Source organism: Centruroides sculpturatus, unplaced genomic scaffold, assembly GCF_000671375.1.
Source record: "Centruroides sculpturatus isolate CEXI.00-Female unplaced genomic scaffold, Cexi_2.0 scaffold1032, whole genome shotgun sequence".
Taxonomy (NCBI): domain Eukaryota; kingdom Metazoa; phylum Arthropoda; class Arachnida; order Scorpiones; family Buthidae; genus Centruroides; species Centruroides sculpturatus.
In genome coordinates this window covers 93,942-121,234 of record NW_019385270.1, presented here as the reverse complement: position 1 = coordinate 121,234, position 27,293 = coordinate 93,942, and the positions used below count along the sequence as shown (strand labels likewise).

The 27,293-nt window shown below is 30.2% G+C and overlaps 2 protein-coding genes across 2 annotated transcripts; both read right to left on the bottom strand.

Moving 5' to 3' along the window:
• Positions 1 to 590: 590 nt before the first annotated feature.
• LOC111636967 lies at positions 591 to 9,181 on the bottom strand. Its single transcript, XM_023382356.1, has 2 exons — positions 8,632 to 9,181; positions 591 to 951 (listed from the first exon to the last, which is right to left on the bottom strand). Exons 1-2 carry the CDS (start codon positions 8,933 to 8,935, stop codon positions 773 to 775), a joined length of 483 nt encoding a protein of 160 aa, XP_023238124.1. The 5' UTR covers positions 8,936 to 9,181; the 3' UTR covers positions 591 to 772.
• A 2,772-nt stretch (positions 9,182 to 11,953) lies between these two features.
• Positions 11,954 to 23,036, bottom strand: LOC111636966 (major facilitator superfamily domain-containing protein 6-like). Its single transcript, XM_023382355.1, has 8 exons — positions 22,918 to 23,036; positions 17,651 to 17,712; positions 17,490 to 17,561; positions 17,318 to 17,420; positions 15,708 to 15,827; positions 14,303 to 15,628; positions 13,274 to 13,426; positions 11,954 to 12,093 (listed from the first exon to the last, which is right to left on the bottom strand). Exons 5-8 carry the CDS (start codon positions 15,784 to 15,786, stop codon positions 12,035 to 12,037), a joined length of 1,617 nt encoding a protein of 538 aa, XP_023238123.1. The 5' UTR covers positions 15,787 to 15,827; positions 17,318 to 17,420; positions 17,490 to 17,561; positions 17,651 to 17,712; positions 22,918 to 23,036; the 3' UTR covers positions 11,954 to 12,034.
• Positions 23,037 to 27,293: the final 4,257 nt, after the last annotated feature.

Genomic DNA, 27,293 nt, shown 5'->3' with positions numbered 1-27,293 from the left:
TGTTAATGTGTGTATATGGAGTATTTATGTGTGTGTGAAGGGCACGATTTTGTTTACCCTGTTTCAAGCTTATTGAAGCTTATTAAGTGAACAAATTAATGAATTTTGATCAAGCTATCCTTTTCTCTAAGAATTTTACATTCGCTTAGGTGCGTAGTTTACTTATTTTTTAAGATTTTACTTAATAAACATTTAAAAATAACGCATTTAAATTTCTCTTTAAGGATATGAAATTTTAGTAATTGGAATTTTATTAGAGAATTGCAAAATCTTAAGAAAAACAAGTCAAAATGGAGGTTCCTAATTGTATCGACTAGAATCAATGTTGATGAAATCTGTATACATATTAAATTATATATTGCTTCTGGCTTCATATTGTAATGAAATATCTTATTTATATACCCAAATTTTATGAAATAATACTTTTAAATTCTCTAATTCTATGTAAAATTTACCGCTTATAAATTTAATACTTTAGTTTTCTTATCTTAATCTATATTGTAACAAGTAAATTATGATTATATGTATTTACTCAGCTCAGAATTATTTTAATATAATAAATCACAATTAAAACCTTTATTGTCGTTTATTTTCTTCATATTAATTACGAAATAATTTTTCACATTTTAATAATCAAAGGAAAACTTGCGAAAGATAATTAGCTTTTTGGCATGCTTTTCGTGAATAAATCTGAGTAAAATAAATTTCTGAAATTTCTTTACCTCACGGCAGATACCTATTTTGAATCGTTATTATGTTCCACATATTAAGCTCAGAAACGTGATAAAAAAATTATACCTTTTATTACAGATCTTTCTCCCGCTATAAATGTCGTGATGCATTTGTATATTATGGCTGATCCTATAGAGAAACATCCCACAAAACGAAAAGTCAACTGATTACCATAATTGTCGAAACCAATACCTCCCAACAGACATCCTGCACCTATACCTAAAAAAATAGAACAATAAAACAAGTTTCTAAATTAAATTAGATTATACTTTATATATTATAACATTCCTCGAAATGCATTGTAAAATTATTTGTAACGCATTGCAACGTAGTAATTGAAGTTTGCTAAATAACCCAATAGGAACCACAGCATACTTAGGCATGGACAGAAGAGCAGGGTTCACATATATTAATTAAATCACTACCTAAAAGCTCACGTGATGAAATTACAGCTTAATATCTTGAATTTTTACATTATTATTTTGTAAGAAGTAGAATCTTATATATTATTAACTTCGAACCATAAGGAGTGACATTGTGCAATGAGATTTATGCCCTATATTCCTCTGATATTCCTCAAATTTGTTTCTTATTTCAAATACAGGAAGAACCCGGATTCGATTTCCAATTCGTAGATTCTGCTATCCTTTTTCTAAAGAGACTTATCAACAATCTTTAGAATAAAATCAACATAAGATTATTATGTATCAAGATAAAATGTCGGCAGACATTTTAAGGAACACCGATTTCTTCCTGTTTCTTATTATAATGATTCAGTTAACAATTTCGTATGTAATTACTATTGAGTTTAAAAGTTAAGATATATCTGTATATTTAAATACAGTAGAGATTTGATTATCCGGAGCAAATGTATGACAAATTTCAGAAACGAGAACAGACGAAAAGTCTTGCAAATTTAATGAAAATCCAACATAAGTGTGACTTAAAAATAATAATTTTACAGTATAACCAACGTGATAGTTATTATGTACAAGTGTCAATTCGAATGAAATAAACTGAACATCAAATTTTAATTTAAGTAAATACATCGTTTAGTATATATCAAGGCAAAATACAAAAGTAACGTTTGCAAAAATTTAATAAATGACAATTGCATGACAATTTATATTTCTCTTATTGAGGCCACGTCTCGTCAGAATTATAATAAGATGTCATCAATAATTGTTCTATTTTCTTTTCTCGACAGTGTAACTGCATGAAGCTTCAAATCCTTTAAATCNGCCATGCAATTGAAATTTAACTTCTTTGACTAGACTCATTTATACTACATTTGAGTTTCAGGTCAATTCCTTCATCATCAACTCTATAAACAACTGTTTAGACAGTCAATTCGTTATGGTATTCTGTTTCTCTCTACATCAACACTTCGCTTTCTTATCTCTCTATTTGTATCAATAGTAGCAAATTGTCAAAATTTTCTTCCACCATTTCTTGTGCATTTTTATCTTAAAAAGCAAACAGACGTGTTTTCATCTTATGAAGCTGTGAACTTTTCTTTATGTATACCATAAAATGCTACTACCAGAATAGTATGTTGCATGGTTGCTTCCGTTCCAGGTGATACTATGAATTTTCCATTAGAGATCATGGCTAAATAAAAAAGACCGTAAGAGAGTTCTTTAACTAAATCGAGTAACAAAATCAATCAAGGATTTCTAATAAATCAAGCAGTAAAATAATAAACGGTATAAGTGTAAAAGCAAAACACACGCCATTATCTCTTCCAATTCTTTTGATAATCCAACCAGAAATAAACATAAAAGGTACAGTACATCAGCCCAAATGTATACTATTCCTTTGTGTAATTCCATTAATAGCTTACTTCCTCCCAAATCTTCCAAATACCAATAGCCATAATGCCATTTTATCCCTGTTGACCTTCTACAATAAATGCATCAGAAACAAATGTATAACTTATTCAAAGATAAATTTTCTTAATATAAAACTTCATACCGAATAACGAAAAACAATTATTTACTTTTATAAAAAAAATTGAATGCTTTAATATGAATTAAAATGTTTCTAAATAAATAAATAAATAGCATAGAGCCGTAGTGTTCATCTTATTCGTCTGTATTTACACGGAATATAAGAGAAAAGAAAGGTCTCGAACTTAGACTCATGTGTATGGATGTTAGTGTGTTAATGTGTGTATATGGAGTATTTATGTGTGTGTGAAGGGCACGATTTTGTTTACCCTGTTTCAAGCTTATTGAAGCTTATTAAGTGAACAAATTAATGAATTTTGATCAAGCTATCCTTTTCTCTAAGAATTTTACATTCGCTTAGGTGCGTAGTTTACTTATTTTTTAAGATTTTACTTAATAAACATTTAAAAATAACGCATTTAAATTTCTCTTTAAGGATATGAAATTTTAGTAATTGGAATTTCATTAGAGAATTGCAAAATCTTAAGAAAAACAAGTCAAAATTAAAGTTTCTAATTGTATCGACTAGAAACAATGCTGATGAAATCTGTATATATTGCTTCATATTGTAATGAAATATCTTTTTATATATCCAAATTTTATGAAATAATACTTTTAAATTCTCTAATTCTATGTAAAATTTACCGCTTATAAATTTAATACTTTAGTTTTCTTATCTTAATGTATATTATAACAAGTAACTTATGTTTATGTGTATTTACTCAGCTCAGAAATATTTTCATAATTCATAATTCATAATTCAAAGCTTCATTGTCATTTATTTTCTTCATTTCTCTGTTACAAAATAATTTTTCACATTTTAATAATCAAAGGAAAACGCGCGAAAAATCCTTAGCTTTTTGGTATGCTTTTCGTGAATAAATCTGAGTAAAATAAATTTCTGAAATTTCTTTACCTCACGGCAGATACCTACTTTGAATCGTTATTATGTTCCACTTTTTAAGCTCAGAAACGTAAGAAAAAATTATACCTTTTATTACAGATCTTTCTCCCGCTATAAATGTCGTGATGCATTTGTATATTATGGCTGATCCTATAGAGAAACATCCCACAAAACGAAAAGTCAAACGATTACCATAATTATCAAACCTAATACCTCCCAACAGACATCCTGTACCTATACCTAGAAAACAGAGCAATAAAACATGTTTCTTAATTAAATTAGATGATTATACTTTATATATATTATAATATTCCACAAAATGCATTAAAAATTATTTGTAACGAAGTAATTAAAGTTTGCTAAATAACCCAACAGGAACCACAGCATACATAGGCATGGACAGAAGAGCAGGGTTCACATATATTAATTAAATCACTACCCGAAACTCACGTGATGAAATTACAGCTTAATATCTTGATTTTTACGTTATTATTTGGTAAGAAATAGAATCTTATATATTATTAACATCGAACCACAAGGTAACTCATTGCACATTGCACAACGCTCATTGCACAAGTGACCTTGTGCAATGAGACATTTTCTATATTTCTCTAATACGATCGGAATGTGTTGCGAAAAATTCAATTTTTTCCAATAACTGTATGAACGGAAGCACCAAATTTTTTTCTTATTTCAAATACAGGAAGAACCCGGATTCGATTTCCAATTCGTAGATTCTGCTATCCTTTTTCTAAAGAGACTTATCAACAATCTTTGAATAAAATCAACATAAGATTATTATGTATTAAGATAGGATGTATGCAGACATTTTAAGAAACACGTGTTTCTTCCTGTTTCTTATTATAATGATTCAGTTAACAATTTCGTATGTAATTACTATTGAGTTTAAAAGTTAAGATATATCTGTATATTTAAATACAGTAGAGATTTGATTATCCGGAGCAAAATGTATGGAAAATTTAAGAAACAAGAACAGACGAAAAGTCTTGCAAATTTAATGAAAATCCAACATAAGTGTGACTTAAAAATAATAATTTTACAGTATAACCAACGTGATAGTTATTATGTACAAGTGTCAATTCGAATAAAATAAACTGAACATCAAATTTTAATTTAAATAAATACATCGTTTAGTATATATCAAGGCAAAATACAAAAGTAACGTTTGCAAAAATTTAATAAATGACAATTGCATGACAATTTATATTTCTCTTATTGAGGCCACGTCTCGTCAGAATTATAATAAGATGTCATCAATAATTGTTCTATTTTCTTTTCTCGACAGTGTAACTGCATGAAGCTTCAAATCCTTTAAATCCTTGAAGATGGGCATAGCAAAGAAATTCATTTCTTTGCTATGCCCATTTTGTTGTCAATCGTTTTTTTCACATTGTTTACTCTCATTCCAATACCTCGTATAATCATCATCTTTATTCTTAATCTAGTTATGCAGAGTTTATTAAATCAATTCGGGATCGTCTTTTTTTACATCATCACCGTCCCCTTTCTCGCTTTTCTATTTATATCAATAGTAGCAAATTGACAAAATTTCCATCCGCTATTTCTTGTACAGTACCTATTTATGTTTGAAAAGCAGCTTTTTGNATGTTGAGAAATTGCTTTTGCTTTGGATAACTGAAAAAACAGTGTGCCTACGACAGCGTATCGGAAGAAATTATTTGCGAGAAAGTTAAAAAGATACATGCTGATCTCATGAAAAATGAAGCAGAAACTAGCGAGGAAAGCGAGATGTTTAAAGCCAGCCATTTTTTTACATGAGAACGGATTAATCATTTTTACATTACTTCTTATGGAAAAGGTTGGTTTGGTATACGTCCTATTCGGTATAAGTCCAAACACCAGGAACGGATTAAGGTCGTATACCGAGGTTCCACTGTATTATAATATTCCTCAAAATGCATTACAAAATTATTTGTAACGAAGTAATTAAAGTTTGCTAAATAACCCAATAGGAACCACAGCACACATCGGCATGGGCAGAAGAGCAGGGTTCACATATATTAATTAAGTAAATCACTACCTAAAACTCACGTGATGAAATTACAGCTTAATATCTTGAATTTTTACGTTATTATTTGGTAAGAAATAGAATCTTATATATTATTAACATCGAACCACAAGGAGTGATTTTGTGCAATGAGACATTTTCTATATTACTCTAATACGATCGGTATGAGTTGCGAAAAATTCAATCCATTCCAATAACTGTATGAACAAAGCACCAATTTTTTTTTTTCAAATACAGGAAGAACCCGGGTTCGATTTCCAATTCGTAGATTCCTCTATTTTTTTCTAAAGAGACTTATCAACAATCTTTGAATAGAATCAACATAAGATTATTATGTATCAAGATAGTATGTATGCAAATATTTTAAGGAACACGTGTTTCTTCCTGTTTCTTATTATAATGATTCAGTTAACAATTTCGTATGTAATTACTATTGAGTTTAAAAGTTAAGATATATCTGTATATTTAAATACAGTAGAGATTTGATTATCCGAAGCAAATGTATGAAAAATTTCAGAAACGAGAACAGACGAAAAGTCTTGCAAATTTAATGAAAATCCAACATAAGTGTGACTTAAAAATAATAATTTTACAGTATAACCAACGTGATAGTTATTATGTACAAGTGTCAATTCGAATGAAATAAACTGAACATCAAATTTTAATTTAAGTAAATACATCGTTTAGTATATATCAAGGCAAAATACAAAAGTAACGTTTGCAAAAATTTAATAAATGACAATTGCATGACAATTTATATTTCTCTTATTGAGGCCACGTCTCGTCAGAATTATAATAAGATGTCATCAATAATTGTTCTATTTTCTTTTCTCGACAGTGTAACTGCATGAAGCTTCAAATCCTTTAAATCCCTGAAGATGGGTATAGCAAAGAAATTCATTTCTTTGCTATGCCCATTTTGTTGTCAATCGTTTTTTTTCACATTGTTTACTCTCATTCCAATACCTCGTATAATCATCATCTTTATTCTTAATCTAGTTATGCAGAGTTTATTAAATCAATTCGGGATCGTCTTTTTCTACATCATCACCGTCCCCTTTCTCGCTTTTCTATTTATATCAATAGTAGCAAATTGACAAAATTTCCATCCGCTATTTCTTGTACAGTACCTATTTATGTTTGAAAAGCAGCTTTTTGTGATCTTGTTATACTAAATATCTAATCTGTGCTTGTGATTATGTGACCAATAAGTGTCATGTTTGAAGACTTTTTAAGATTACTATGCATATAACACTTTTCTTTATCCAAGAAAAGTATTATTTGGGCATAAATATACATAAAAAAGATTGAGCTCCAGTAAGTAATATTGGGAATGGGCAAAATAGTACACGTGTTCGCTCAGCACAAGTGTGTGAATAATTGTCCGTGAATAATGAATAATTGTCTCGTGTTGTTTGATCAGATAAGCTAAAGACGGATACTCAAAACTCTACAGCAATCAGAATTCGAATATATTTAATAAAAACAAAAGTAAGTTTCCTTACCTAGACCACAAAATGCTGCTCCTAGAATAGCTTGCATAGTCGCTTCCGTTCCAGGTAATGCTACGAGTTTCCCATACGACATCATGGCTGCATAAAAAAGACCGTAAGAGGGTCCTTGAACTAAATCGGGTAACAAAATCAACCAAGTATTTCCAATAAATGAAGTAAAATAATGAATAGACAAAGTAATAAAAGACAAACACATGCCATTATCTCTTCCAATTCTTTTGATAATCCAACCAGAAATAAACATAAAAGGTACAGTACATCAGCCCAAATGTATACTATTCCTTTGTGTAATNCTTTGAATAGAATCAACATAAGATTATTATGTATCAAGATAGTATGTATGCAAATATTTTAAGGAACACGTGTTTCTTCCTGTTTCTTATTATAATGATTCAGTTAACAATTTCGTATGTAATTACTATTGAGTTTAAAAGTTAAGATATATCTGTATATTTAAATACAGTAGAGATTTGATTATCCGAAGCAAATGTATGAAAAATTTCAGAAACGAGAACAGACGAAAAGTCTTGCAAATTTAATGAAAATCCAATATAAGTGTGATTTACAAATAATAATTTTACAGTGTAACCAACGTGATAACTATTATGCAGAAGTGTCAATTCGAGTGAAATAAACTGAACATCAAATTTTAATTTAAGTAAATACAACGTTTAGTATAGCCTATATCAAGGCAACGTTTGCAAGAATTTAATAAATGACAATTGCATGACAATATATTTTTCTTATTGAGGCCACGTCTCGTCAGAATTATAATAAGATGTCATCAATAATTGTTCTATTTTCTTTTCTCGACAGTGTAACTGCATGAAGCTTCAAATCCTTTAAATCCCTGAAGATGGGCACAGCAAAGAAATTCATTTCTTTGCTATGCCCATTTTGTTGTCAATCGTTTTTTTCACATTGTTTACTCCCATTCCAATACCACGCATAATCATCATCTTTTTTCTTAATCCGGTTATGCAGAGTTTATTAAATCAATTCGGGATCGTCTTTTTTTACATCATCACCGTCCCCTTTCTCGCTTTTCTATTTATATCAATAGTAGCAAATTGACAAAATTTCCATCCGCTATTTCTTGTACAGTACCTATTTATGTTTGAAAAGCATCTTTTTGTGATCTTGTTATACTAAATATCTAATCTGTGCTTGTGATTATGTGACCAACAAGTGTCATGTTTGAAGACTTTTTAAGATTACTATGCATATAACACTTTTCTTTACCCAAGGAAAGTATTATTTAGGCATAAATATACATAAAAAAGATTGAGCTCCAGTAAATAATATTGGGAATGTGCAAAATAGTACACGTGTTCGCTCAGCACAAGTGTGTGAATAATTGTCTGTGAATAATGAATAATTGCCTCGTGTTGTTCGATCAGATAAGCGAAAGACGGATAATCAAAACTCTACAACAATCAGAATTCGAACATATTTAATAAAAACAAAAGTAAGTTTCCTTACCTAGACCACAAAATGCTACTCCTAGAATAGCTTGCATAATCGCTTCCGTTCCAGGTGGTGCTACGAGTTTCCCATACGACGTCATGGTTGCATAAAAAAGACCGTAAGAGGGTCCTTGAACTAAATCGGGTAACAAAATTAACCAAAGATTTCTAATAAATGAAGCAGTAAAAAACCAAATAGTAAAAGTGATGAAAGCCAAACACACGCTATTGTCTCTTTTAATTCTTTTGATAATCCAACCAGAAATAAACATAAAAGGTACTTCGGCCCAAATGCAAAGCATTGCATTATGTATTTCCATTAATAGCTTACTACCTCCCAATCCTTCAAGTACCAATAGTCATAATTCCATTTTATTCCAGTTAATGCTCCTACAAGAAACGAAGCAGAAAGAAGGAAAAAAGGATGAGCTCTTACAAATAGTTTACTGACGTCTTTTAGTATATTGTTTGAGGACTAGTTGCACAATATATCTAGTAGACATAGAAGATAAAAATATGACAAATAACCGAAATTGATAGTAGTGAAATGAATTAAATTCATGGTCTTCAGTGAAGCACGAGGCAGTGCAATTATCAGATAATTCGTGAAAACAGAAAGAAGATTCAAGATTATTATTCTGGAAGGTCACGTTCTTTACTTCTAAGGTTTCAGAACGATTAAAGAATGGCTCCCTGATCAAATTATATACATTTTTGACATGAAATATCATCGTTGTAGCAAGTCAAACACTCTACTTGGCACTCAATACTTTCGTTATTCGGAATTCTCATTAGAAATTCCGAAGAATTAATGAAAATTGACGTTTTGATGTCATCACAATACAATTTTAGATCGGTCATAATACGAATTTTTTTTTAATTTCAGGTATATAATTAATTGAAAAGCATACAGTGGTAATAAAAACGATCAAGAAGGCGATAAGGAATTTTATTTTCTTGAATTTATCGGTAATGAATCCAATAATTAGGTTAATAAAAACTGTAAGAAATAGTACTATCAAAAACGTCACACCATATGCTTTTGCACTAACTCCAATATTTTTAGCTATTAGTGGGAAGTAATCTGTACCTGCTGCTGCAGCTAGAAAATTAACAATTAACAATATAGAAAATTTATTAATTTAAATATTGTTTATATTAATTTGATACTAGATAAATTACCAAAGGAGAAGAAAAGATAATTGACGTTTCATCGGTAGCATTTTCTTGTCGATGGAACATTTTCTGNACCAAGTATTTCCAATAAATGAAGTAAAATAATGAATAGACAAAGTAATAAAAGACAAACACATGCCATTATCTCTTCCAATTCTTTTGATAATCCAACCAGAAATAAACATAAAAGGTACAGTACATCAGCCCAAATGTATACTATTCCTTTGTGTAATCCCATTAATAGCTTACTACCTCCCAAATCCTCCAAGTACCAATAGTCATAATACCATTTTATTCCAGTTAATGCTCCTACAAGAAACGAAGCAGAAAGGAGGAAAAAGGATGAGCTCTTACAAATAGTTTACTGACATCTTTTAGTATATTGTTTGAGGACTAGTTGCACAATATATCCAGTAGACATCGAAGATATTCCATATTCAAGAGATAGTAAAAATCTTTGTTTTCCAAATTGATTAACTCTTCCTTCCAGTGATTCAAAACAAGCAGCATCCGATAAGGATATCAGACTATTAAATAAAATAAGAGTTAGTGATGAAAATATGACAAATAACCAAAATTGATGGTAGTGAAACGAATTAAATTCATGGTCTTCCGTGAAGCATGAGGCAGTGCAATTATCAGATAATTCGTGAAAACACAAAGAAGATTCAAGATTATTATTCTGGATTATTATACCACGTTCCTTACTTCTAAGGTTTCAGAACGATTAAAGAATGGCTCGCTGATCAAATTATATACATTTCGACATGAAATATCATCGTTGTAGCAAGTCAAACACTCTACTTGGCACTCAATACTTTCGTTATTCGGACTTCTCATTAAAAAATGAGGAGACTTAATGAAAATTGACGTATTGCTGTCATCACAGTACAATTTCACATCAGAAATGATGTGATTTTCTTCTATGATTTCAGGAATAAAATTGATTGAAAAGTAAACAGGCGTAATTAAAACAATCAGGAGGATAATAATAAATTTTATTTTCTTTAATTTATCGGTAATGAATCCAATAATTAGGTTAATAAAAACTATAAGAAATAGTACTATCAAAAATGTCACACCATATGCTTTTGCACTAACTCCAATATTTTTAGCTATTAATGGGAAGTAATCTGTACCTGCTGCTGCAGCTAGAAAATTAACAATTAACAATATAGAAAATTTATTAATTTAAATATTGTTTATATTAATTTGATACTAGATAAATTACCAAAGGAGAAGAAAAGATAATTGACGTTTCATCGGTAGCATTTTCTTGTCGATAGAACATTTTCTGCTTCTACACATCCCCATGTCGACTGATTATATTGTACGTTTTAAGGCAAGAATTTTACACAGATGCTTATGAATTCTTATTGTTAAGACCTCATATAAGTACAATAGTACCCCCTGTATATTCGCTTAGACCTCTACGTTCAGAGGAATTTAGAGGTTGGTTCTTGGTCAAAGCTCAGCTTTTTTGAGTCTTAAAAAGCTCTCTTATATATTTTACCTAGCAAAATATGAAACCGACTGTTACACAATTATAATAATAACTTATATTTAAGCATACTTATCTACATAAGTAAACACAAATTAACTAATTTGTTATGCTTTTAACATAAACATTCCTAAAACCTACTGTATTATATAACGGACTTAACGACGCGAATATTGTATCTGATAATATCAAAGTACTGTACTTAACTTATATTAATTAAATTACATACACGTACAGAAATATTATACATACCCCACAAAAATACTTAGTAGTAATATCCTATTTTATTAGTTTCGATATCTAAGTAGCCAATCATACGCGAGGATTTGAATCATGTGAAAGTAGCCAGTCACAGGCAAGGATCTGAATCATGTGATATACTACGCTAATAGTTTCGATATCGAAGTAGCCAATCATAGGCGAGGATTTAAATCATGTGCCATATGACATCGTGGTTTTGCAGAAATTCAAATAACCTTTATTAAAGAAAGGTTTGACTTTTATTAAATTTTTTAATTAAATTTTTTTATAATAGGCTACTAATTTTATGCAGATTTTTGCTTTTAATATTTTAAATGATTTAAATCAATTAAAATTGTGCATTTATCACTTTATTTTTTAAAATAAATTATAATACATTTATTACATATAATATAAATTTTAAAAAATAAATTTCGATGTAATATTCGATTATATATTGTCACATTTGTATAATTCCAATTTAACGAAACGAATTTCACATTTATTTACATGTGGATAAGTCTTCCAGTTTAGGTTTATCTTCTGCTTCTTCTTTCTTATCTTTAAAAATATAAAAAGATATAATAAAGTAAAATAATAAATTGTTATACCGTTTAAAATACAACAAATAATTTATAATAAAAAAAATTATATACAAGAAGCATCTTTTTTATTTTTTATTTTTTTCAATTTATTATTGAATCGGGTAACAGGATAGAGTCAACCTAGTAACAGGCAATTATATATAATTCAATACTAAAACACTCCTTTATTACAAACTGATAGTAATTATGAAAATCATACACTTATATAAAACCTCTGAATAAAGGCTGTACCCCCCGATTTTTCAGGGTTTTTTTTTAATCTAACGCTTAAGTAAGGACCATTTTTGCATAGAAAATCCACTCGGGAGGCAATTCCCTACTTGGCAGATTGCATTGTCTCAACACATTAATAATTTCTTAAACGCATTTATTGTACAACTTCTACTTTCAATGTGAGGGTCGTCTATTCGAACAACTTTTGTAACAGCACAATTTCGTATGTACACATTACATTCATGTATTCTATTTCGTAATTAAACGTTCGTTCATTTGTATGTATTATGCTTTACTCCATGTATACTTCATCGCATTAGATGGTTTATACTGACACAGGATTGCCTCAGCAAACACAGCAAACACAAGTTTCCTATTTGAAAGTTACTCTATTTAAACCCTCTGAAGTTCGAGACTTAACTTTAGAATCATCCTGTATAAAATACACATGATTTATCCAGAAGTCGTGGGTCACAGGTGACGAGATGATACCTTTAATTCTTATTAAAGGAATATGCAGGAGATACACTAATTGGAAGACACCATAGCTTTAATGTAGTTGAAGTTTTCACTTATCGTTTACACGTGTTTATTATTCACTGTCATGAAAATAGATGAAGATCGTATAATAGAAACAAAACATGATTTTAGTAAGCCAGTAGGTTGATTATTTAATCTAAATAAATGTATGCCTTTTTCTCGAGTGTTCTTGATGTATATTTTATGTCCTTAATAAGAATTTCGTGCCATGAGTGAGTGAAGTTTAATCAGTTTTTAAGAAAGGAATGTTTGAAGGTAACACTTATAGAAGAAAAGGTGTAAACTACATTAAATCAAAGCAATTTTTCAATATCGCTGATATCTGATTAAGTGATACTTAAATTATTTTATAAATAAATATATAAGCTATATATAAAACATACCTCCTATTACAGAATTTTCTCCTGCTATAAACACGGTTATGAACTTATATACAACAGCGGCACCCAAAGTAAAAAATCCTGCAAAACGATATGTCATTCGACCGCCATATTTCTCGAAGCCGATTCCTCCTACTAAACTTCCTGAACCGACGCCTGTACAGTACATTAAATAATACATTTTCAACTTTTTAAAGTTATACAGTCTGGGTTAAAAGTAACTAGGTACTGATAAATCACTATAATTTTTATTTTTCAAAGGCAAAGATGACGAGAATTATTATACATTTACCATATTGAATGAAAATATTGATGGATATCTAAAACTTTAACGCAGGTACCGGTGCCGTCTACCTACGAAACGTTTTCTTCTGGTCGTGATGAAGTTGGACAGGCACTTCGTCTGCACAGAGAAGTGGCCGAATCTGTGGTCATTTTAGTTTCGAATGACAACTTTTGATTGTTTTCGGAAAGATCATTGCATGACGTCTTTTTACTATAACCCACCATTTCTGCACAACAAACACTGATTTACACACTTCGTATCGTAAAGCAATCCGTGTTCGCTCCTGTACAGACAAACAGTCGGCCATCCTTTTTTGCCATGCGTGAGCCTACGGTTATTGCTCATACCAGTATATACAGGAATTATAAAATTCTATTGATTGATGTATATTCCGCACATACATTGTTGCGCTAGCATTATTATTACAAAAATTTTTGCGATTTCTCAATGCCTAGTTACTTTCCACCAATCCTATATATTTATAAAAGATAATTCTGTAATAAATTGACAACTGTTCTCGTTCAAAATCGACATAAATCTTAATTAAAAGTAAATAATGTAAATAAGATTAAAACAAAAACAATAAATAAGAGAAAGACCGCACAAATATTCTGACATTGTAATGACAGATGTAAATATTTCTTAATAATAAAAAATATTATGAAAGCTAATTATAAACATTTTGCTATGGTAATAAAACTATATTTACATAAAATTCAATGTAAAAAAGAAGTGTGCACTCTTACCTAAGCCAAAAAACGTGGCCCTCAGAATTGCTTGCATGGTAGCTTCAGTTCCAGGTGCGGCTATGATTTTCCCATAAGACGACATAGCTGCATAGAAAAGACCGTAACACGGTCCTTGAGTCAGATCAGGTAATATAATCCACCATGCATTATATATATACGAAGCAGTTAAAAACCAGATGGAAAATGCTATAAAAGCAAGGCACATGCAGTTATCTCTTCCTATTCTTTTAATAATCCAACCAGAGATAAACATGAATGGTACTTCACTAAACATACAAATCGTCGCTGAACTAACACCCATTAAAATCTTACTAGCACCCATTTCATCGAAATACCAAAAGGCAAAATTCCATTGTATACCAGAAAATGCTCCTACAAGAAATGCAGCAATAACAATAAAATATGGATGAGGTTTTACGAATATTTTCCTAACATCCCTTAATATATGGCTCGATGATTTATCCTTTTTCATATCTGTATATCCAAGTATTATAACATCTAACAGCATTAATGGTAGCATCATATAAAAGCATACAGAAAAATCGGTTTTTCCTTTGTTATTCATATTTGCTAACTCTACAATATATCCAGTACATGCTGATATCACTCCCCATCCTATAGAAAGCCACATTCTTTGTTTACCAAATTGATTAACTCTTCCTTCAAGGGATTCGTAGCATGCAACATCCGATAAAGCTATGATAATATCAGTTATAATTATACCAGAGGCTGTTAGAAAGACAAACAACCAGAATTGATAGTGGAGGAATGAATTGCTATCTTCTTCTTCATCCATGAAGCACGTTGTCCAGCAATTATCCTTCCATTCTTCAGAACAGATAGAAGATGTGACATTATCCTCCAGGGTTGTATTAATTACTTGCATAATTTGTGAATTATTTACAAGCGATTTACTGAATATATTAAAACTTCTGTGGCATAATATGTCACTGTTGTTACAGGGCATACATTCAAGATTACACTCTAAAGTTTTATTGCTTGGATTTATTGTTAGAAACTTTGCAGATTCAATGAATATAGAATCATTATCATTATTACATAAGAATTTTACGTCAGAGAAAACATGTTTTTCTTTTTCAATTTCGGGAATATAATTGATGGAAAAGTAAATGGGTGTTTGAAGAATTGCCAAAAGCATAATGAAAAATTTAATTTTTTTGAATTTATCAGTTATGCATCCAAATATTGGATTAATTAACACTGTAACGAATGGAACTATAGTAAACGTTATTCCTACTCCTGTAACACTAATTCCGATATTTTTTGCTATTAATGAGAAGTAAAGAAACACAGATCCTAGGGCTGAAAATTTGAAAATAAAAAGAGTTAATCGTGTGTAAAATAAAGTAAAAATTCTATCTGAAGTATAATTATTCCTTACCTAAAGCGTAGAAGAAAAAATGAAGTTTCATTGGTAGCATTTTCTTATCAACAGTCACTTTACAGGATTTAAATATCATCTTGAATAATTTTCTACAACAATTAATATTCGAATTTCTTCCTGAAAGAATAAGAAAGGAAACTCATAAACCTGGAAACCATTAAACCTAATGTTTCTTCTTACTCGTTTTAACAGAGGAAAAAGGAAGATTATCAGTGACCCCAACCCACTCGCTTCTTTTCGCCACTTAGATTTACTCACTTGTTAAAGGGGCACAGTAGAGCCCAATTTGGAAACCACTGGGCTATTAAATATGACAAATAGGTGCTTCACTGCCCAACAGAAAAGAATAGTAGTGCATCCCTGCATAACACGAATGTAATGAGGGTGTAGTTGAATGTTCGACCAAATTTAGATTAGCAGTAATATATGATAATTAAGTTGTCGCTGTTTTACTTAACTGCACTCAATGTTTTCTATTATATCGGAATATTTGCATAGCCATATCATTGCTAACCTAAACCTAACCGCACTGCACTTGTGCTATGCGGAGATGCACTGCCACCCCTTGTGTACGTTTTGTAAGTGAAGCATTTACCTGTCATATTTGACAGCTCATTCTAGAATCCAGCTTAATATATCGAAATGCACTAAAGGGTAACAGTACATAATTTTTCGTGTTCTACATCTTTGTAATTGGCAGTGTTATCCTATTTTCATTAGGGGATAAGATTACAATGAGAAGGTTTTCTGTTCAATTAAGATTTTACTCTTCGCTCTAGAGGATCCTGAATCCAATTAAGCGAGCATTTCTTCAGAATTTTTCATGGGATATCTGCTCTGGTCGCACTGTTAACATCCCCTATTGTGGGCCTGGCCGAACCAATTATGGGTTTGGAGAAAAGACCCTCCCAGTGCCCACAAAATCCACGAAAATTCACTCCATCGTTTAGGGCAAGCCCGATAACGTATACACCAAAAAAAGGTTTACAGCATTGCCCTATTTTACCTTATATCATTGATGCCAGGTCTTTTGAGAGGCCTTTCTATGAGAAATTGGTTTCTAGTTAGGTATTAGCACGTAAAGAAAGACGGAAAACTTCACGTCACCACCTTTTTAGTTAGGTGCGAACCCGCGACCAATTTCTATTATTCAGTAGTTGTAATTGCTCGGCACTGATACACAGTTGTTACACAGCATATATACCTATACATTATAATTTTAACGAAATATCTATTTTGAGCATTGTTTATCATATACTAACTAACTTAATAATGGGATATGCTTCGTGTACAGTGCTACAAGTTATAAAACCAGACAGAAATTTCTAATTTTTCTTCGTCTATTTATATACAGTACTTGACAACGCTATTCCCTACATCACCATACTACTAATTAATATTAAGATCTATATATAATATATAATCACTGTATATTCTGGTGTCTTAGGGCCTCACATTCGATAGACGGGAAAGGCCTATTATATATAACTTAAAAACATAACAATTCTAAGTTCAACCCGGGAAATGTCAATATATAAACTTATATACAGCTATAAACGTTACAATATTTAAATAAATTGTATATAAAATAATAGAAAAATACTCACTCAATTTTCTTTGAAGTGTTGTCTTATGACGAAGTTCAGACAGAGATGTTTAGTTGATATCTTTTAACTTTTAAACAGTTAATATACTGTTTACTTTAAGATGCTATACAGATAATAATTAAGTTATAATTTAATTTAATCTTATATAAATTTAAGTTATTAATTTATATACCTTCCTCCATACATTAATTCATCTCAGATACAGTTTTCTTTGTTTGTATTCTTACAATAGTCTAAAAAACGTCTAAAATAGTACAGAAATTTTATAAAATAATTAATTATACATAAAATTAATCTTATATAAACCTCACAAATACATATAACTAGGCTCACATAGTGTGGGTGCCAGCGGGTTCATCTGTAGGGCCTTCAGACATAAAGGCAAACCTTATCCCCTTTATAAAAAAATATATAATAAATTAATTTTTATATTGGTAAATAATGGAAAAATATACTTTTATTAATATATCTTTTATGATTTTTTTTTTTAAATAAGGCCCTATATATACTGGTGATTTCATGTTTTCTAGAGAATAGCGTCGGATTAACGAGGCGTTAATTAATTAAATTTAATTGTTATATTAGGCCTGTATTTAATTTCAGACTAGGCCCTAGTAGACCAGACCAAATATGGGGTCTTCTTAGGTCTAAATTTGATCAACATTATTTAGTTTATCGTATACAGACCTGAAAGACGAGAAATCAGGCTGAAGAAGTTATAGATAAGGGGCCTCATTCTTCTATGAAAGCCATAAAAATATATGAATAAAATGAATATAATTTTGAGGCCTTTTTGAGTCGATAACTGGATGAAATGGCCTTGATGTTACCTTCTATCAAGGCCTAATTATATACGCAGTGGTGCCTCGTACTTCGAATTTCAGGAGGCAGTTCGAACTATGAACCATTCGAAGTAAGATAAATTTCAACTCGTAATAATAAAAATATATATAATTTATTATTAAAATTAAAATAAACAAAATAAATAAATATATTTTTTTTTGAACCTCCAATAAAGACCACCTGCCAACAAAGGACACTTTTTACGTTTTCGTCAGTGGCCGTTATTGAAAGGTTTGACAATAAATAATTTAAAAAATAACACATTATAAATAATTTATTTAAAAAATATATTTATTTATATTAATTCAATTAACCGCAAACTTAAAGAGATTTAATTTAAATTTTTGAAATTCAAACTAACCAATCAGAGCGTAGAATGGGAGTAACTGTAAAAATGCAATAACTTTTTATTAATGACATGACTCATTCGTTTTATAGTTTTTATATTTGTCCGAAATTCCAACATTTTTGCTGGAATTTTGGGCATTCTTTATTTATTTTCATTCCTAATAATTTTTTTTCTTTATCTTTATAAGTCTTCAGATTGATTCGGGAGATATTAAATGGATGGGCCATATCTTTCGAACCAACGGTCCGACTTTCCTGAAAATTTCTAGAAACATTCCTTCCTAACACATAAACCTTCGTGCAAAATTTCAAAAATTTTCGACTAAAGGAACAGGAGTTATTTAGCTTTAAATGAGTGAAAGAGATAGTGTCCCTCCCCCCCCACACACACACACTAACTTTCATACATACAGAAAAACCTCCAAATTTCCCTCCTTTCAAGTCTAAAAATGTAAAATATAAATTTAATTATTTAAAAAGTACATTAAAACATGTATAAAGTACAGTGACAGTATAACTATTTTCGTTTTATAATTATGAAATAGATAAATTAAATATTATTTATTCTACGATAAAACTTTGAACTGTCCTTCATCTATGTTTAAAACACGTAAATGTTAATGTTCTTTTTTTAAAAAAAAATAATTAACCGTTACCAAACGATTCAGGTTTATACAGGTTTTACTTTATAACGAATCTTGTGTAATGTAGGTCTTGTGGGCACACTAAAGAGGGCCTTTCCTGCAAACCCATCGTTGGTTCGACAGGCCCACAATGGGAGCTGGTATTAAGAGTGGGGCCAAGACAAAGATACTTAAAGAACTGCTCTCTGAATTGGATCTAGGATCCCCCAGAGCGAAAATTAAGGCCTTAATTACCTTAGTCTTGTGATTATATCTACAGAAAATTAATATAAATTCTATTTTTTTATATGGTTTATAAGCAGGGAGAGGTAGAAAAATTGCAAATTTCGAGTGACAGATTCATTTATATAAAGTGAACACATAGTCCCTATACACGAGGTTGTGTCCTGGATCTGTCAGTTAGAGAATATCGATGACAAATTCAATAGACGATAGATCCGATACGGTATGACTTGCGGAAACTCCAAACTTAATAACGTGTGACAGTTCGCTTTCGGGGGTGATAAAAGAGCTACAATTGGCTTTGGGGAGTGTGAAAGAACTCGACTTCTCTTTACAACAGTTAACTGGGACTTCTTTGATAAATTCAGAGCGTTAAAATTAAAGAAGATATTCAGAAGAACGTGAGGAAAAATTAAAATTTGTGAGGGGTGTAAAGGGGGTACGAAATGAAGTGATGGGATGAGGCAATTACAACGTAACACAGGCGATTTACCAAGAGAATTTTTAAGTGATAGATACGTGAAGAATATCCAGAAAACTCCGTGTGGAGTGGATAAAACCACTAAACATGGTTGGTCTTCTTCACCTAAATAGGGACAGTTTCCAATAGAAAGACATTCTCTTTCGGTAGATCGCCACGTGGCCAATAAGTTGAATAGGTCGTGGGTTCGCACCCACGACCGCCAAGGGGAGTGCCTCCAGGGAGAATTTTTAGGAGTTAGACACGAGTAGGACACCATGAAACTTTACGGTAGCCAGCAAATAGGTTAGGTACGAACCCACGACCAAGTGTCCGGTGGTCGTGAGTTCTCACACGGCTACTGGTGGTCCTGTTAAGAGGTACGAATAATTCCTAACTAGTACGCATTATTAATTATAGTGTGTATAAGGATCATTCTACAGAATCCGCATTAAAAGATCTTTAATTTATTGAGGAAAACACAGATTTCCTCTTTACTTAAATGATCTAACATTAATGTGTTAGGTCTTGACTAAATTATCGAAAATTATACATTTGTAACACGAATTTTCTATGAAATCTCTTGAAGTTTTTCTTCTGTTAACTTAGCAATTCATAATTTATATATACACACAGTTAAACATCTGAACAACGTCCACTGACGAAAGAAAAGGCCTCCATTCGAAGGTGGCCATTTTTAGGATGTTATATTGTATGNCCTGTATTTTCCATCAGAATGTAAAACAAATAAATATAATTAAAATTTCATTTGAATTGGACAAAAATTGTAGAAGTTATAAGGAACTCACATACATACACACAGACTTTTATATTATTAATAGTTTCAGCCCAGTTGTAAGGGATTTCATTCCTAAAATGCATGGGAACTGAAGAACACTGTTCATATGGGAATTCCTTTCTGTTACATCAATATCGCCATGCAACTCTCCCATGCTTTATACTTGTAACTGTTTTTATATCAATTCTTCTATGACTATTGTTCTTTATTTTGAATTTCTTTTTCTAGACTGTTCAATATATTTATAAGCTGAACATGATCAGAGTAATTGCTGATAACATTTCTGATGAAATATTATTTNCTTGACTAAATTATCGAAAATTATACATTTGTAACACGAATTTTCTATGAAATCTCTTGAAGTTTTTCTTCTGTTAACTTAGCAATTCATAATTTATATATACACACAGTTAAACATCTGAACAACGTCCACTGACGAAAGAAAAGGCCTCCATTCGAAGGTGGCCATTTTTAGGATGTTATATTGTATGCAATATTGTTCGAAATAAATTCATGCCACCGTTTACAAGTGACCAATCATAAACATTTTCTGTTTATTTTATATATTTCATTAAATATAATTTATTTTAAATACATTGTCAATACTCCACCCTTTAATAAACTCTTTCAAACTGTATTTAATTCTAATTATTATCAAGTTTTTTTCCAAAAGATGTCTTATAAAATAGAAGGTGCTTGTTAAATTCAAGGTAATAAATGTTATAAATAATTGTAATTTTCTTGTGTACAAAAGAAAATTCTTTCGTAGAATTTCCCATAAAATGCATAACTTCACACTACTATTCTTCTATAAGGAAGTACTTAAGGTTAGTATAATTATGTGAATAAATGCTTTTTTATGTATCATTCATCAAATTTAAATGCAATTAATAGGCATAAGGTAAACAAGTTGAAGCTTAGGGCCCCGCATTACGAGTCTCTAGGGCCTCAGATTCATGCATTATTTAAGAAAAAAGAAGGGCCTGCTCTGTATTATAGCTTAAGACCACGAATCTAACTCCAACTCTGACCACTGATCAATTGCAAAGATTAAAACTAAGTTTTTTTATATATAATCCTTACGCTTAATTAGTTTGACACTGAAAAAATTTACCCTAAAAACAATTAAAATTATAATTAATTAATTAATAGAAGTAATAAATAAATAAATACAATAATAATATCGTTTGCAAGTAATAAATGCAGAGTGACCCAAAAGTCAGTCAACTTTTTAAAACTTGTTTTAAATACGTTTTATTTGTGATTCTGTTAACTGATTTTTGGGACACACTAAGAAATTTAATATCGGTTAGATTTGTTATAATTATTAAGTATAAGATGCCAATAACTTAATTAAACGAATCGTCTTAAAAATATACCTAAGTTAATTGACTTTTGGGCCACCCTGTTCTCAATAATTATATTTTATCAACGTTAATTCATTTCTCTTCCCTTATTGATTTAACGTTGTTCTAATGTCATTTACTGCTCTGTTTATAAATTTGTATATAAATTTAATTTTAAAAAGTGCTAAATAATGTACTTAATGGTTAATTTTAGTAGTGTGACTTAATTAAATAAACGTTATCGACCTAATCTTACCTCTGTTCTAAAAGCCCTTTAACTTATTGATACGTAATAAACGTTGTGTAACATATCACACCTTGCAAGGATTTTATGCAAGGTATAATACGTTAACGTATATATGTAGTCGACCCCCCCTATAACACTGTTGATTATTCCGTTTTATATGAATTCCGTGTTGTACGAGTCACTTAGATTTTACAAATACGTGTGCCGGGCTGTGAACGGCTCCCGTATTTATAAAATCTAAGTGACTCGTACAACACGGAATTTATATAAAACGGAATAATCAACAGTGTTATAAGGGGGGAGGTCGACTGTATTGTTAATTTTTCAAGAAAAATGGGGAAAAATCAGTAGACTTAAAACGAAATTCGTCAAGATCTTCGCCTTATTTAGAATGTCGAGTAGCGTGGCACTCGTTTGTTTACATTTAAACAATGCAAATTTCCTCATCGACTTAACACAGGGGATGACCTTTGACACTCAATATCTCCGGTTCTAGATCGAATTTTAAAATTCTTCTACCGTCGCCACGCGCCATCTTATCAGTTCTAATAACATGTAAAATTTCGTACAAATCGGTCGAGTCATTATTTCTTTAAACGTGTTTTATCTCCTTTCTCTCGCTCTGCCCTTCAATTAATCCATGGCAATTTACATACTTGATTGCATATTAAATTAATTTTTAACGTCTTACCTTTAATTGTGTGACTTTATTCCAAACTATTGCAATGTATTTTACAATATACTTCCTTTAAAACACTGTTACATCTACTGAAAACAGGTTTTATTGTGTTATTAATGTCACCGCTGTTAACGTTTAAGAACTTAATTCATGCGATTCTATAGCATTTACGAATGATAAATATGTTTATTTAATTATAAATATTTAAAAACATTTATATTAATTTATCAATTTACTATTACATGAGCTTATTATTGTTATGTTTATCACGAACTTTATGGGTGATGTTCAGGCTTTATAGTATAAGTCTAAACAATATGATTAAAAGCTTATTTATAGTACGTAAAAATTCCGATTTTTATATAAATTTTACGTATTTTAATAAAAATAATTTCTATTAAAGGACTCTTTTATCAATTTAAATAGCATAAATTATAAGAATTTAAATGAGATGAGAACTAGAAACATTATTATGACGTTTCAAAACATAATACTCACGTTGAATGATGAAGTAAATTTTAAGATAATTTAGTTCAAAGGCTATCGAAATTTATAGAGGTTATTCGCATAAACAAATATAAATACTGTTTAATTAATTGTATAATTATATAATTATAAATGGCTAATGAGAATTGACTTAATTATTTTCTCTCTTTAGCACTGTCGATGGAGATAATATGTTTAAATGTGTTTCAACAAGTCGATCGCGATCTACTATATATAAGGATTTTTCTCTGTAAGTTATAGAAATTCCTGTTGCATTGAATGAGAAGATTTAATAATGGTTAAGAAGAATAGGAAAAGTATCGATGGTAAAGTATTGGATTTCCAAGAAATCTTACAGTTAGGTCCATGAACAAATTAAATCCAAACGTTCATATTATAACGAAATCCTTTGGTCATTAAATGGTATATCAAAAATACCATTAGACACGAGAAAAGTATTCCCAAAACAGTACACAGTCGACCCCCCTATAACACTGTTGATTATTCCGTTTTATATGAATTCCATGTTGTACGAGTCACTTAGATTTTACAAATACGTATGCCGGGCTGTGAACGGCTCACGTATTTGTAAAACCTAAGTGACTCGTACAACATGGAATTCATATAAAACGGAATAATCAACAGTGTTATAGGGGGGTCGACTGTATTATGCTTGAAAAAGTAAAAGGAGAAAGTAACAAACTGAATCAAATTACTGAGAGTATGAGGGTACCATTGAGAACATTTCGGACACAGAAGACAGTTTTTCAGGTAACAACCAATTTATACAATAATTGAAAATTGACTACAATTAATCTAATATAAAATAATAGAAACAGCGTGGGAATTTGGCAAAATTTAGTGTTGGATTGGACTAATGGGATACGTCAATGCAATATAACACATTGATCCATCTACCAGTTTCTCATAGAAGTCTTCCGGGAAGACTTCTAAGGAAAAAAAATAGTACCTATTTAAATATTAATCACGTGAAGGAAACTGGATAAATTCCATTTTGGTCAGGTCCGAACCCACGACTCGCTATTATTGTTTAGTGGTTTTTATCCACTCGGACATTGGTTGGCTTTCAGAAAAGAAAAAAAAAATGAGCGAAAGTAATAAATAATTTTGTAGTAAGAATGTTAATTGCCTTTATTTACAAGTCACGTGTATAAATTTTTCTATAAAAGATACAAAAATTAAAAACACAATGCGGGGAAATACAAAGAAAAAAATATTTTTTAAAAAGTTTAATTTATTTTCTGCCAAAATATATTGCAAATTTTCAAATTTATGACGTTGATTTCCACCTGTCAAAACCAGAGCAATGCAAATGACCACACACTCGAATGTATGAATTGAGTGACAACATTTCTGAATAATAGAAAGGAAAGAAATCACATTGTTATTTTTATTGTGAAGCGAAATCTCAAAATATTTTTTTTTTTTTTTAAAGATGAGAAATTAAATATAGAATTTAATTGCAAGGAGACATAGGGAAGAACCAGGTAATAGTAATTAGAAGACTTCTTGTTAAATGAAACTATTATATACACTAAATTGTAGAATATGTATTTCTGTGTTTTGCAAGATCCTTTGCGTGGCATTAATGAAAAGGATTTTTATACCATAAGGATAATATTTGTTTACGTTGGATATGTTCTTCTCCTCCCCTTTAAGTAGTTGTATTAAGTTTAGATTTAGCTATAATACTATCGAACAACAAGTTGAAGGTCATAAACTTTGTATAAATAATAAAGAATTAAATTATATAAACTTAATTTATATGTAGAAAAATATGTACAGGTACAGTATATATATATATAAATTAAATATTTATTTTTCTTCTTCTAAGAAATTTTAAATCGTTAAAAGTATAAAGTTTACTTATCATCGTATAGATAAAAATTGAACTTAGCAGCTCATTTTTCATCACTTTAAACTATGTGATTCTGTAATTGAAATTGCTAAAGTGATAAATTAGTAAATATTTTTAAATACTACCATTTAAAATTTCATTAAATATATTTAAAATACTTTTCGTTAACAAGAATTTAATTCATAAACCCATTCCTCGCACTTGTGATTGACTTCCAACTGACAGATGACAGACATTAGATAAGCTCCTTGCCGATTAAAATTATAACATAACTTTCTGTATTAGTATTTTATATAAAGCATACTAAATTATGTGGTTTCTTTGTGTTCTTTGCTCACGAAAAACCCCCTTCTATCTAAAATTGTACATCTATTTAAACTGGACCCCCAAGAACTCCTATCTAGAACTACTTCTCTGTATGAAAGGAGATTGTTTCCACTATCTTTTCCTTTCTAGGAAGAGAGTTAGAAGGAAAAAAAAAATGGTTGTATATTTTTACAATGTAAACAAGTTTAAGAAATTAAAATTAATAATAAACAATTCCAAGTAAAAGAAAAAATAATAATAAAAATGAAAGCAAATGTTTGATTATATAAATGACATTACATTTATCGCCATTCCTTTATTACATAATTAAAGGTCAAAAGTTTATTTTTAGGAAAAATATCTGTTATAAAAAGGTGATGTTTATTTAATAAAATAACGATAAAAAAATCTATTCTGTACAAATATTAATTTTCTGTACTTGTACACCAGGTTTATGTTTTTATTGTAGAAAAGGACATGCTGATATTACAGAGATATTCATAAATTAATATCTTCATATTCTTCTTCCCTGTAATGCTCCTTTAATTCCTTTCCTACATGAAAGCAGGTTCCATTTCCTACTTTACTGGAAAGGTTTCTTCAAGAAACTAAATTTATATTATTAATATATGTATACAAGTCGACCCCCTATAACACTGTTGATAATTCCGTTTTATATGAATTCCATGTAGTACGAGTCACTTAGATTTTATAAATACGTGTGCCGGGCCTTGAAAGGTTCATGTATTTGTAAAATCTAAGTGACTCGTACAACATGGAATTCATATAAAACGGAATAATCAACAGTGTTATAGCGGTGTCGACTGTACATTGCTTGGTATTTGATGCAGAAAGTGATAAGTGAAAAACATGGCAAGCATTCCTTCGATGTTATGAGACTATGATAAGCAAGAATAAAAGAAATTTCCCTGGAGAAATACCCAGAGAAGTATAGTGAGTACCAGATTACGAGGAGATGATTTGCTTGTATAAAACAAGACTTGGAGCAATTCAGAGTGGAGAGAAGGAAAGAATAAAGCTGGAAGATGGATAAGAGGAGGCTGTTCGCCTCCTCTTATCCATCTTCCAGCTTTATTCTTTCCTTCTCGCCACTCTGAATTGGGATTTAGTTTCCTTTATTCTTTCGTTCCACTGTGAATTACTTAGTATCTGAGGATGAAGGGATGTATATGATATAGGAAGTCACACGATGTTGATGAGAGTAGCCAATTGTATGAGATGATTTAAATTTGATCATATAACTAAATTAATTGAAACAATACACTTAAATATGTATTCAACATCCATTTAAACTTGGAGAAAGCTTCTGTTTATATAAATAAAGGGGTGTACGTATTGGCAGTTGTTTCAAGCACCTGGCGACATCTGTTAAGCAAAATTAGATAAATAATCAAGATATAAGAAAAATAATTTAATAATTTCTATAATATTTTAATTAATTTTATAAAGTTTTTACAAGGAAAATTTTATTAAATTTAAAGAAAAGTATTTTTAAATTAATAATAACCGATTATAAATTAGTCGACCCCCTTATAACACTGTCGACTATTCCGTTTTATATGAATTCCATGTTGTACGAGTCACTTAGATTTTACAAATACGTGTGCCAGGCTGTGAACNAATGTATAAGATAAAATTTCACGTTCATTTTGAATTTTTTTTTTTTAATATAAAAGCTCAAATATCATAAAATTTT

Coding starts and splice junctions, on each gene's coding strand:
- LOC111636966 (XM_023382355.1), bottom strand. CDS start 15,786: ATGATATTTAAATCCTGTAAAGTGACTGTTGATAAGAAAATGCTACCA. Junction 15,629..15,707: donor TTTTTTCTTCTACGCTTTAG/GTAAGGAATAAT, acceptor TCAAATTTTCAG/CCCTAGGATCTGTGTTTCTT. Junction 12,094..13,273: donor AGAAAATTCTGTAATAGGAG/GTATGTTTTATA, acceptor ATATTTTTAAAG/ATAAGAAAGAAGAAGCAGAA.
- LOC111636967 (XM_023382356.1), bottom strand. CDS start 8,935: ATGGAAATACATAATGCAATGCTTTGCATTTGGGCCGAAGTACCTTTT. Junction 952..8,631: donor AGTAGCATTTTGTGGTCTAG/GTAAGGAAACTT, acceptor CTATTTTTTTAG/GTATAGGTGCAGGATGTCTG.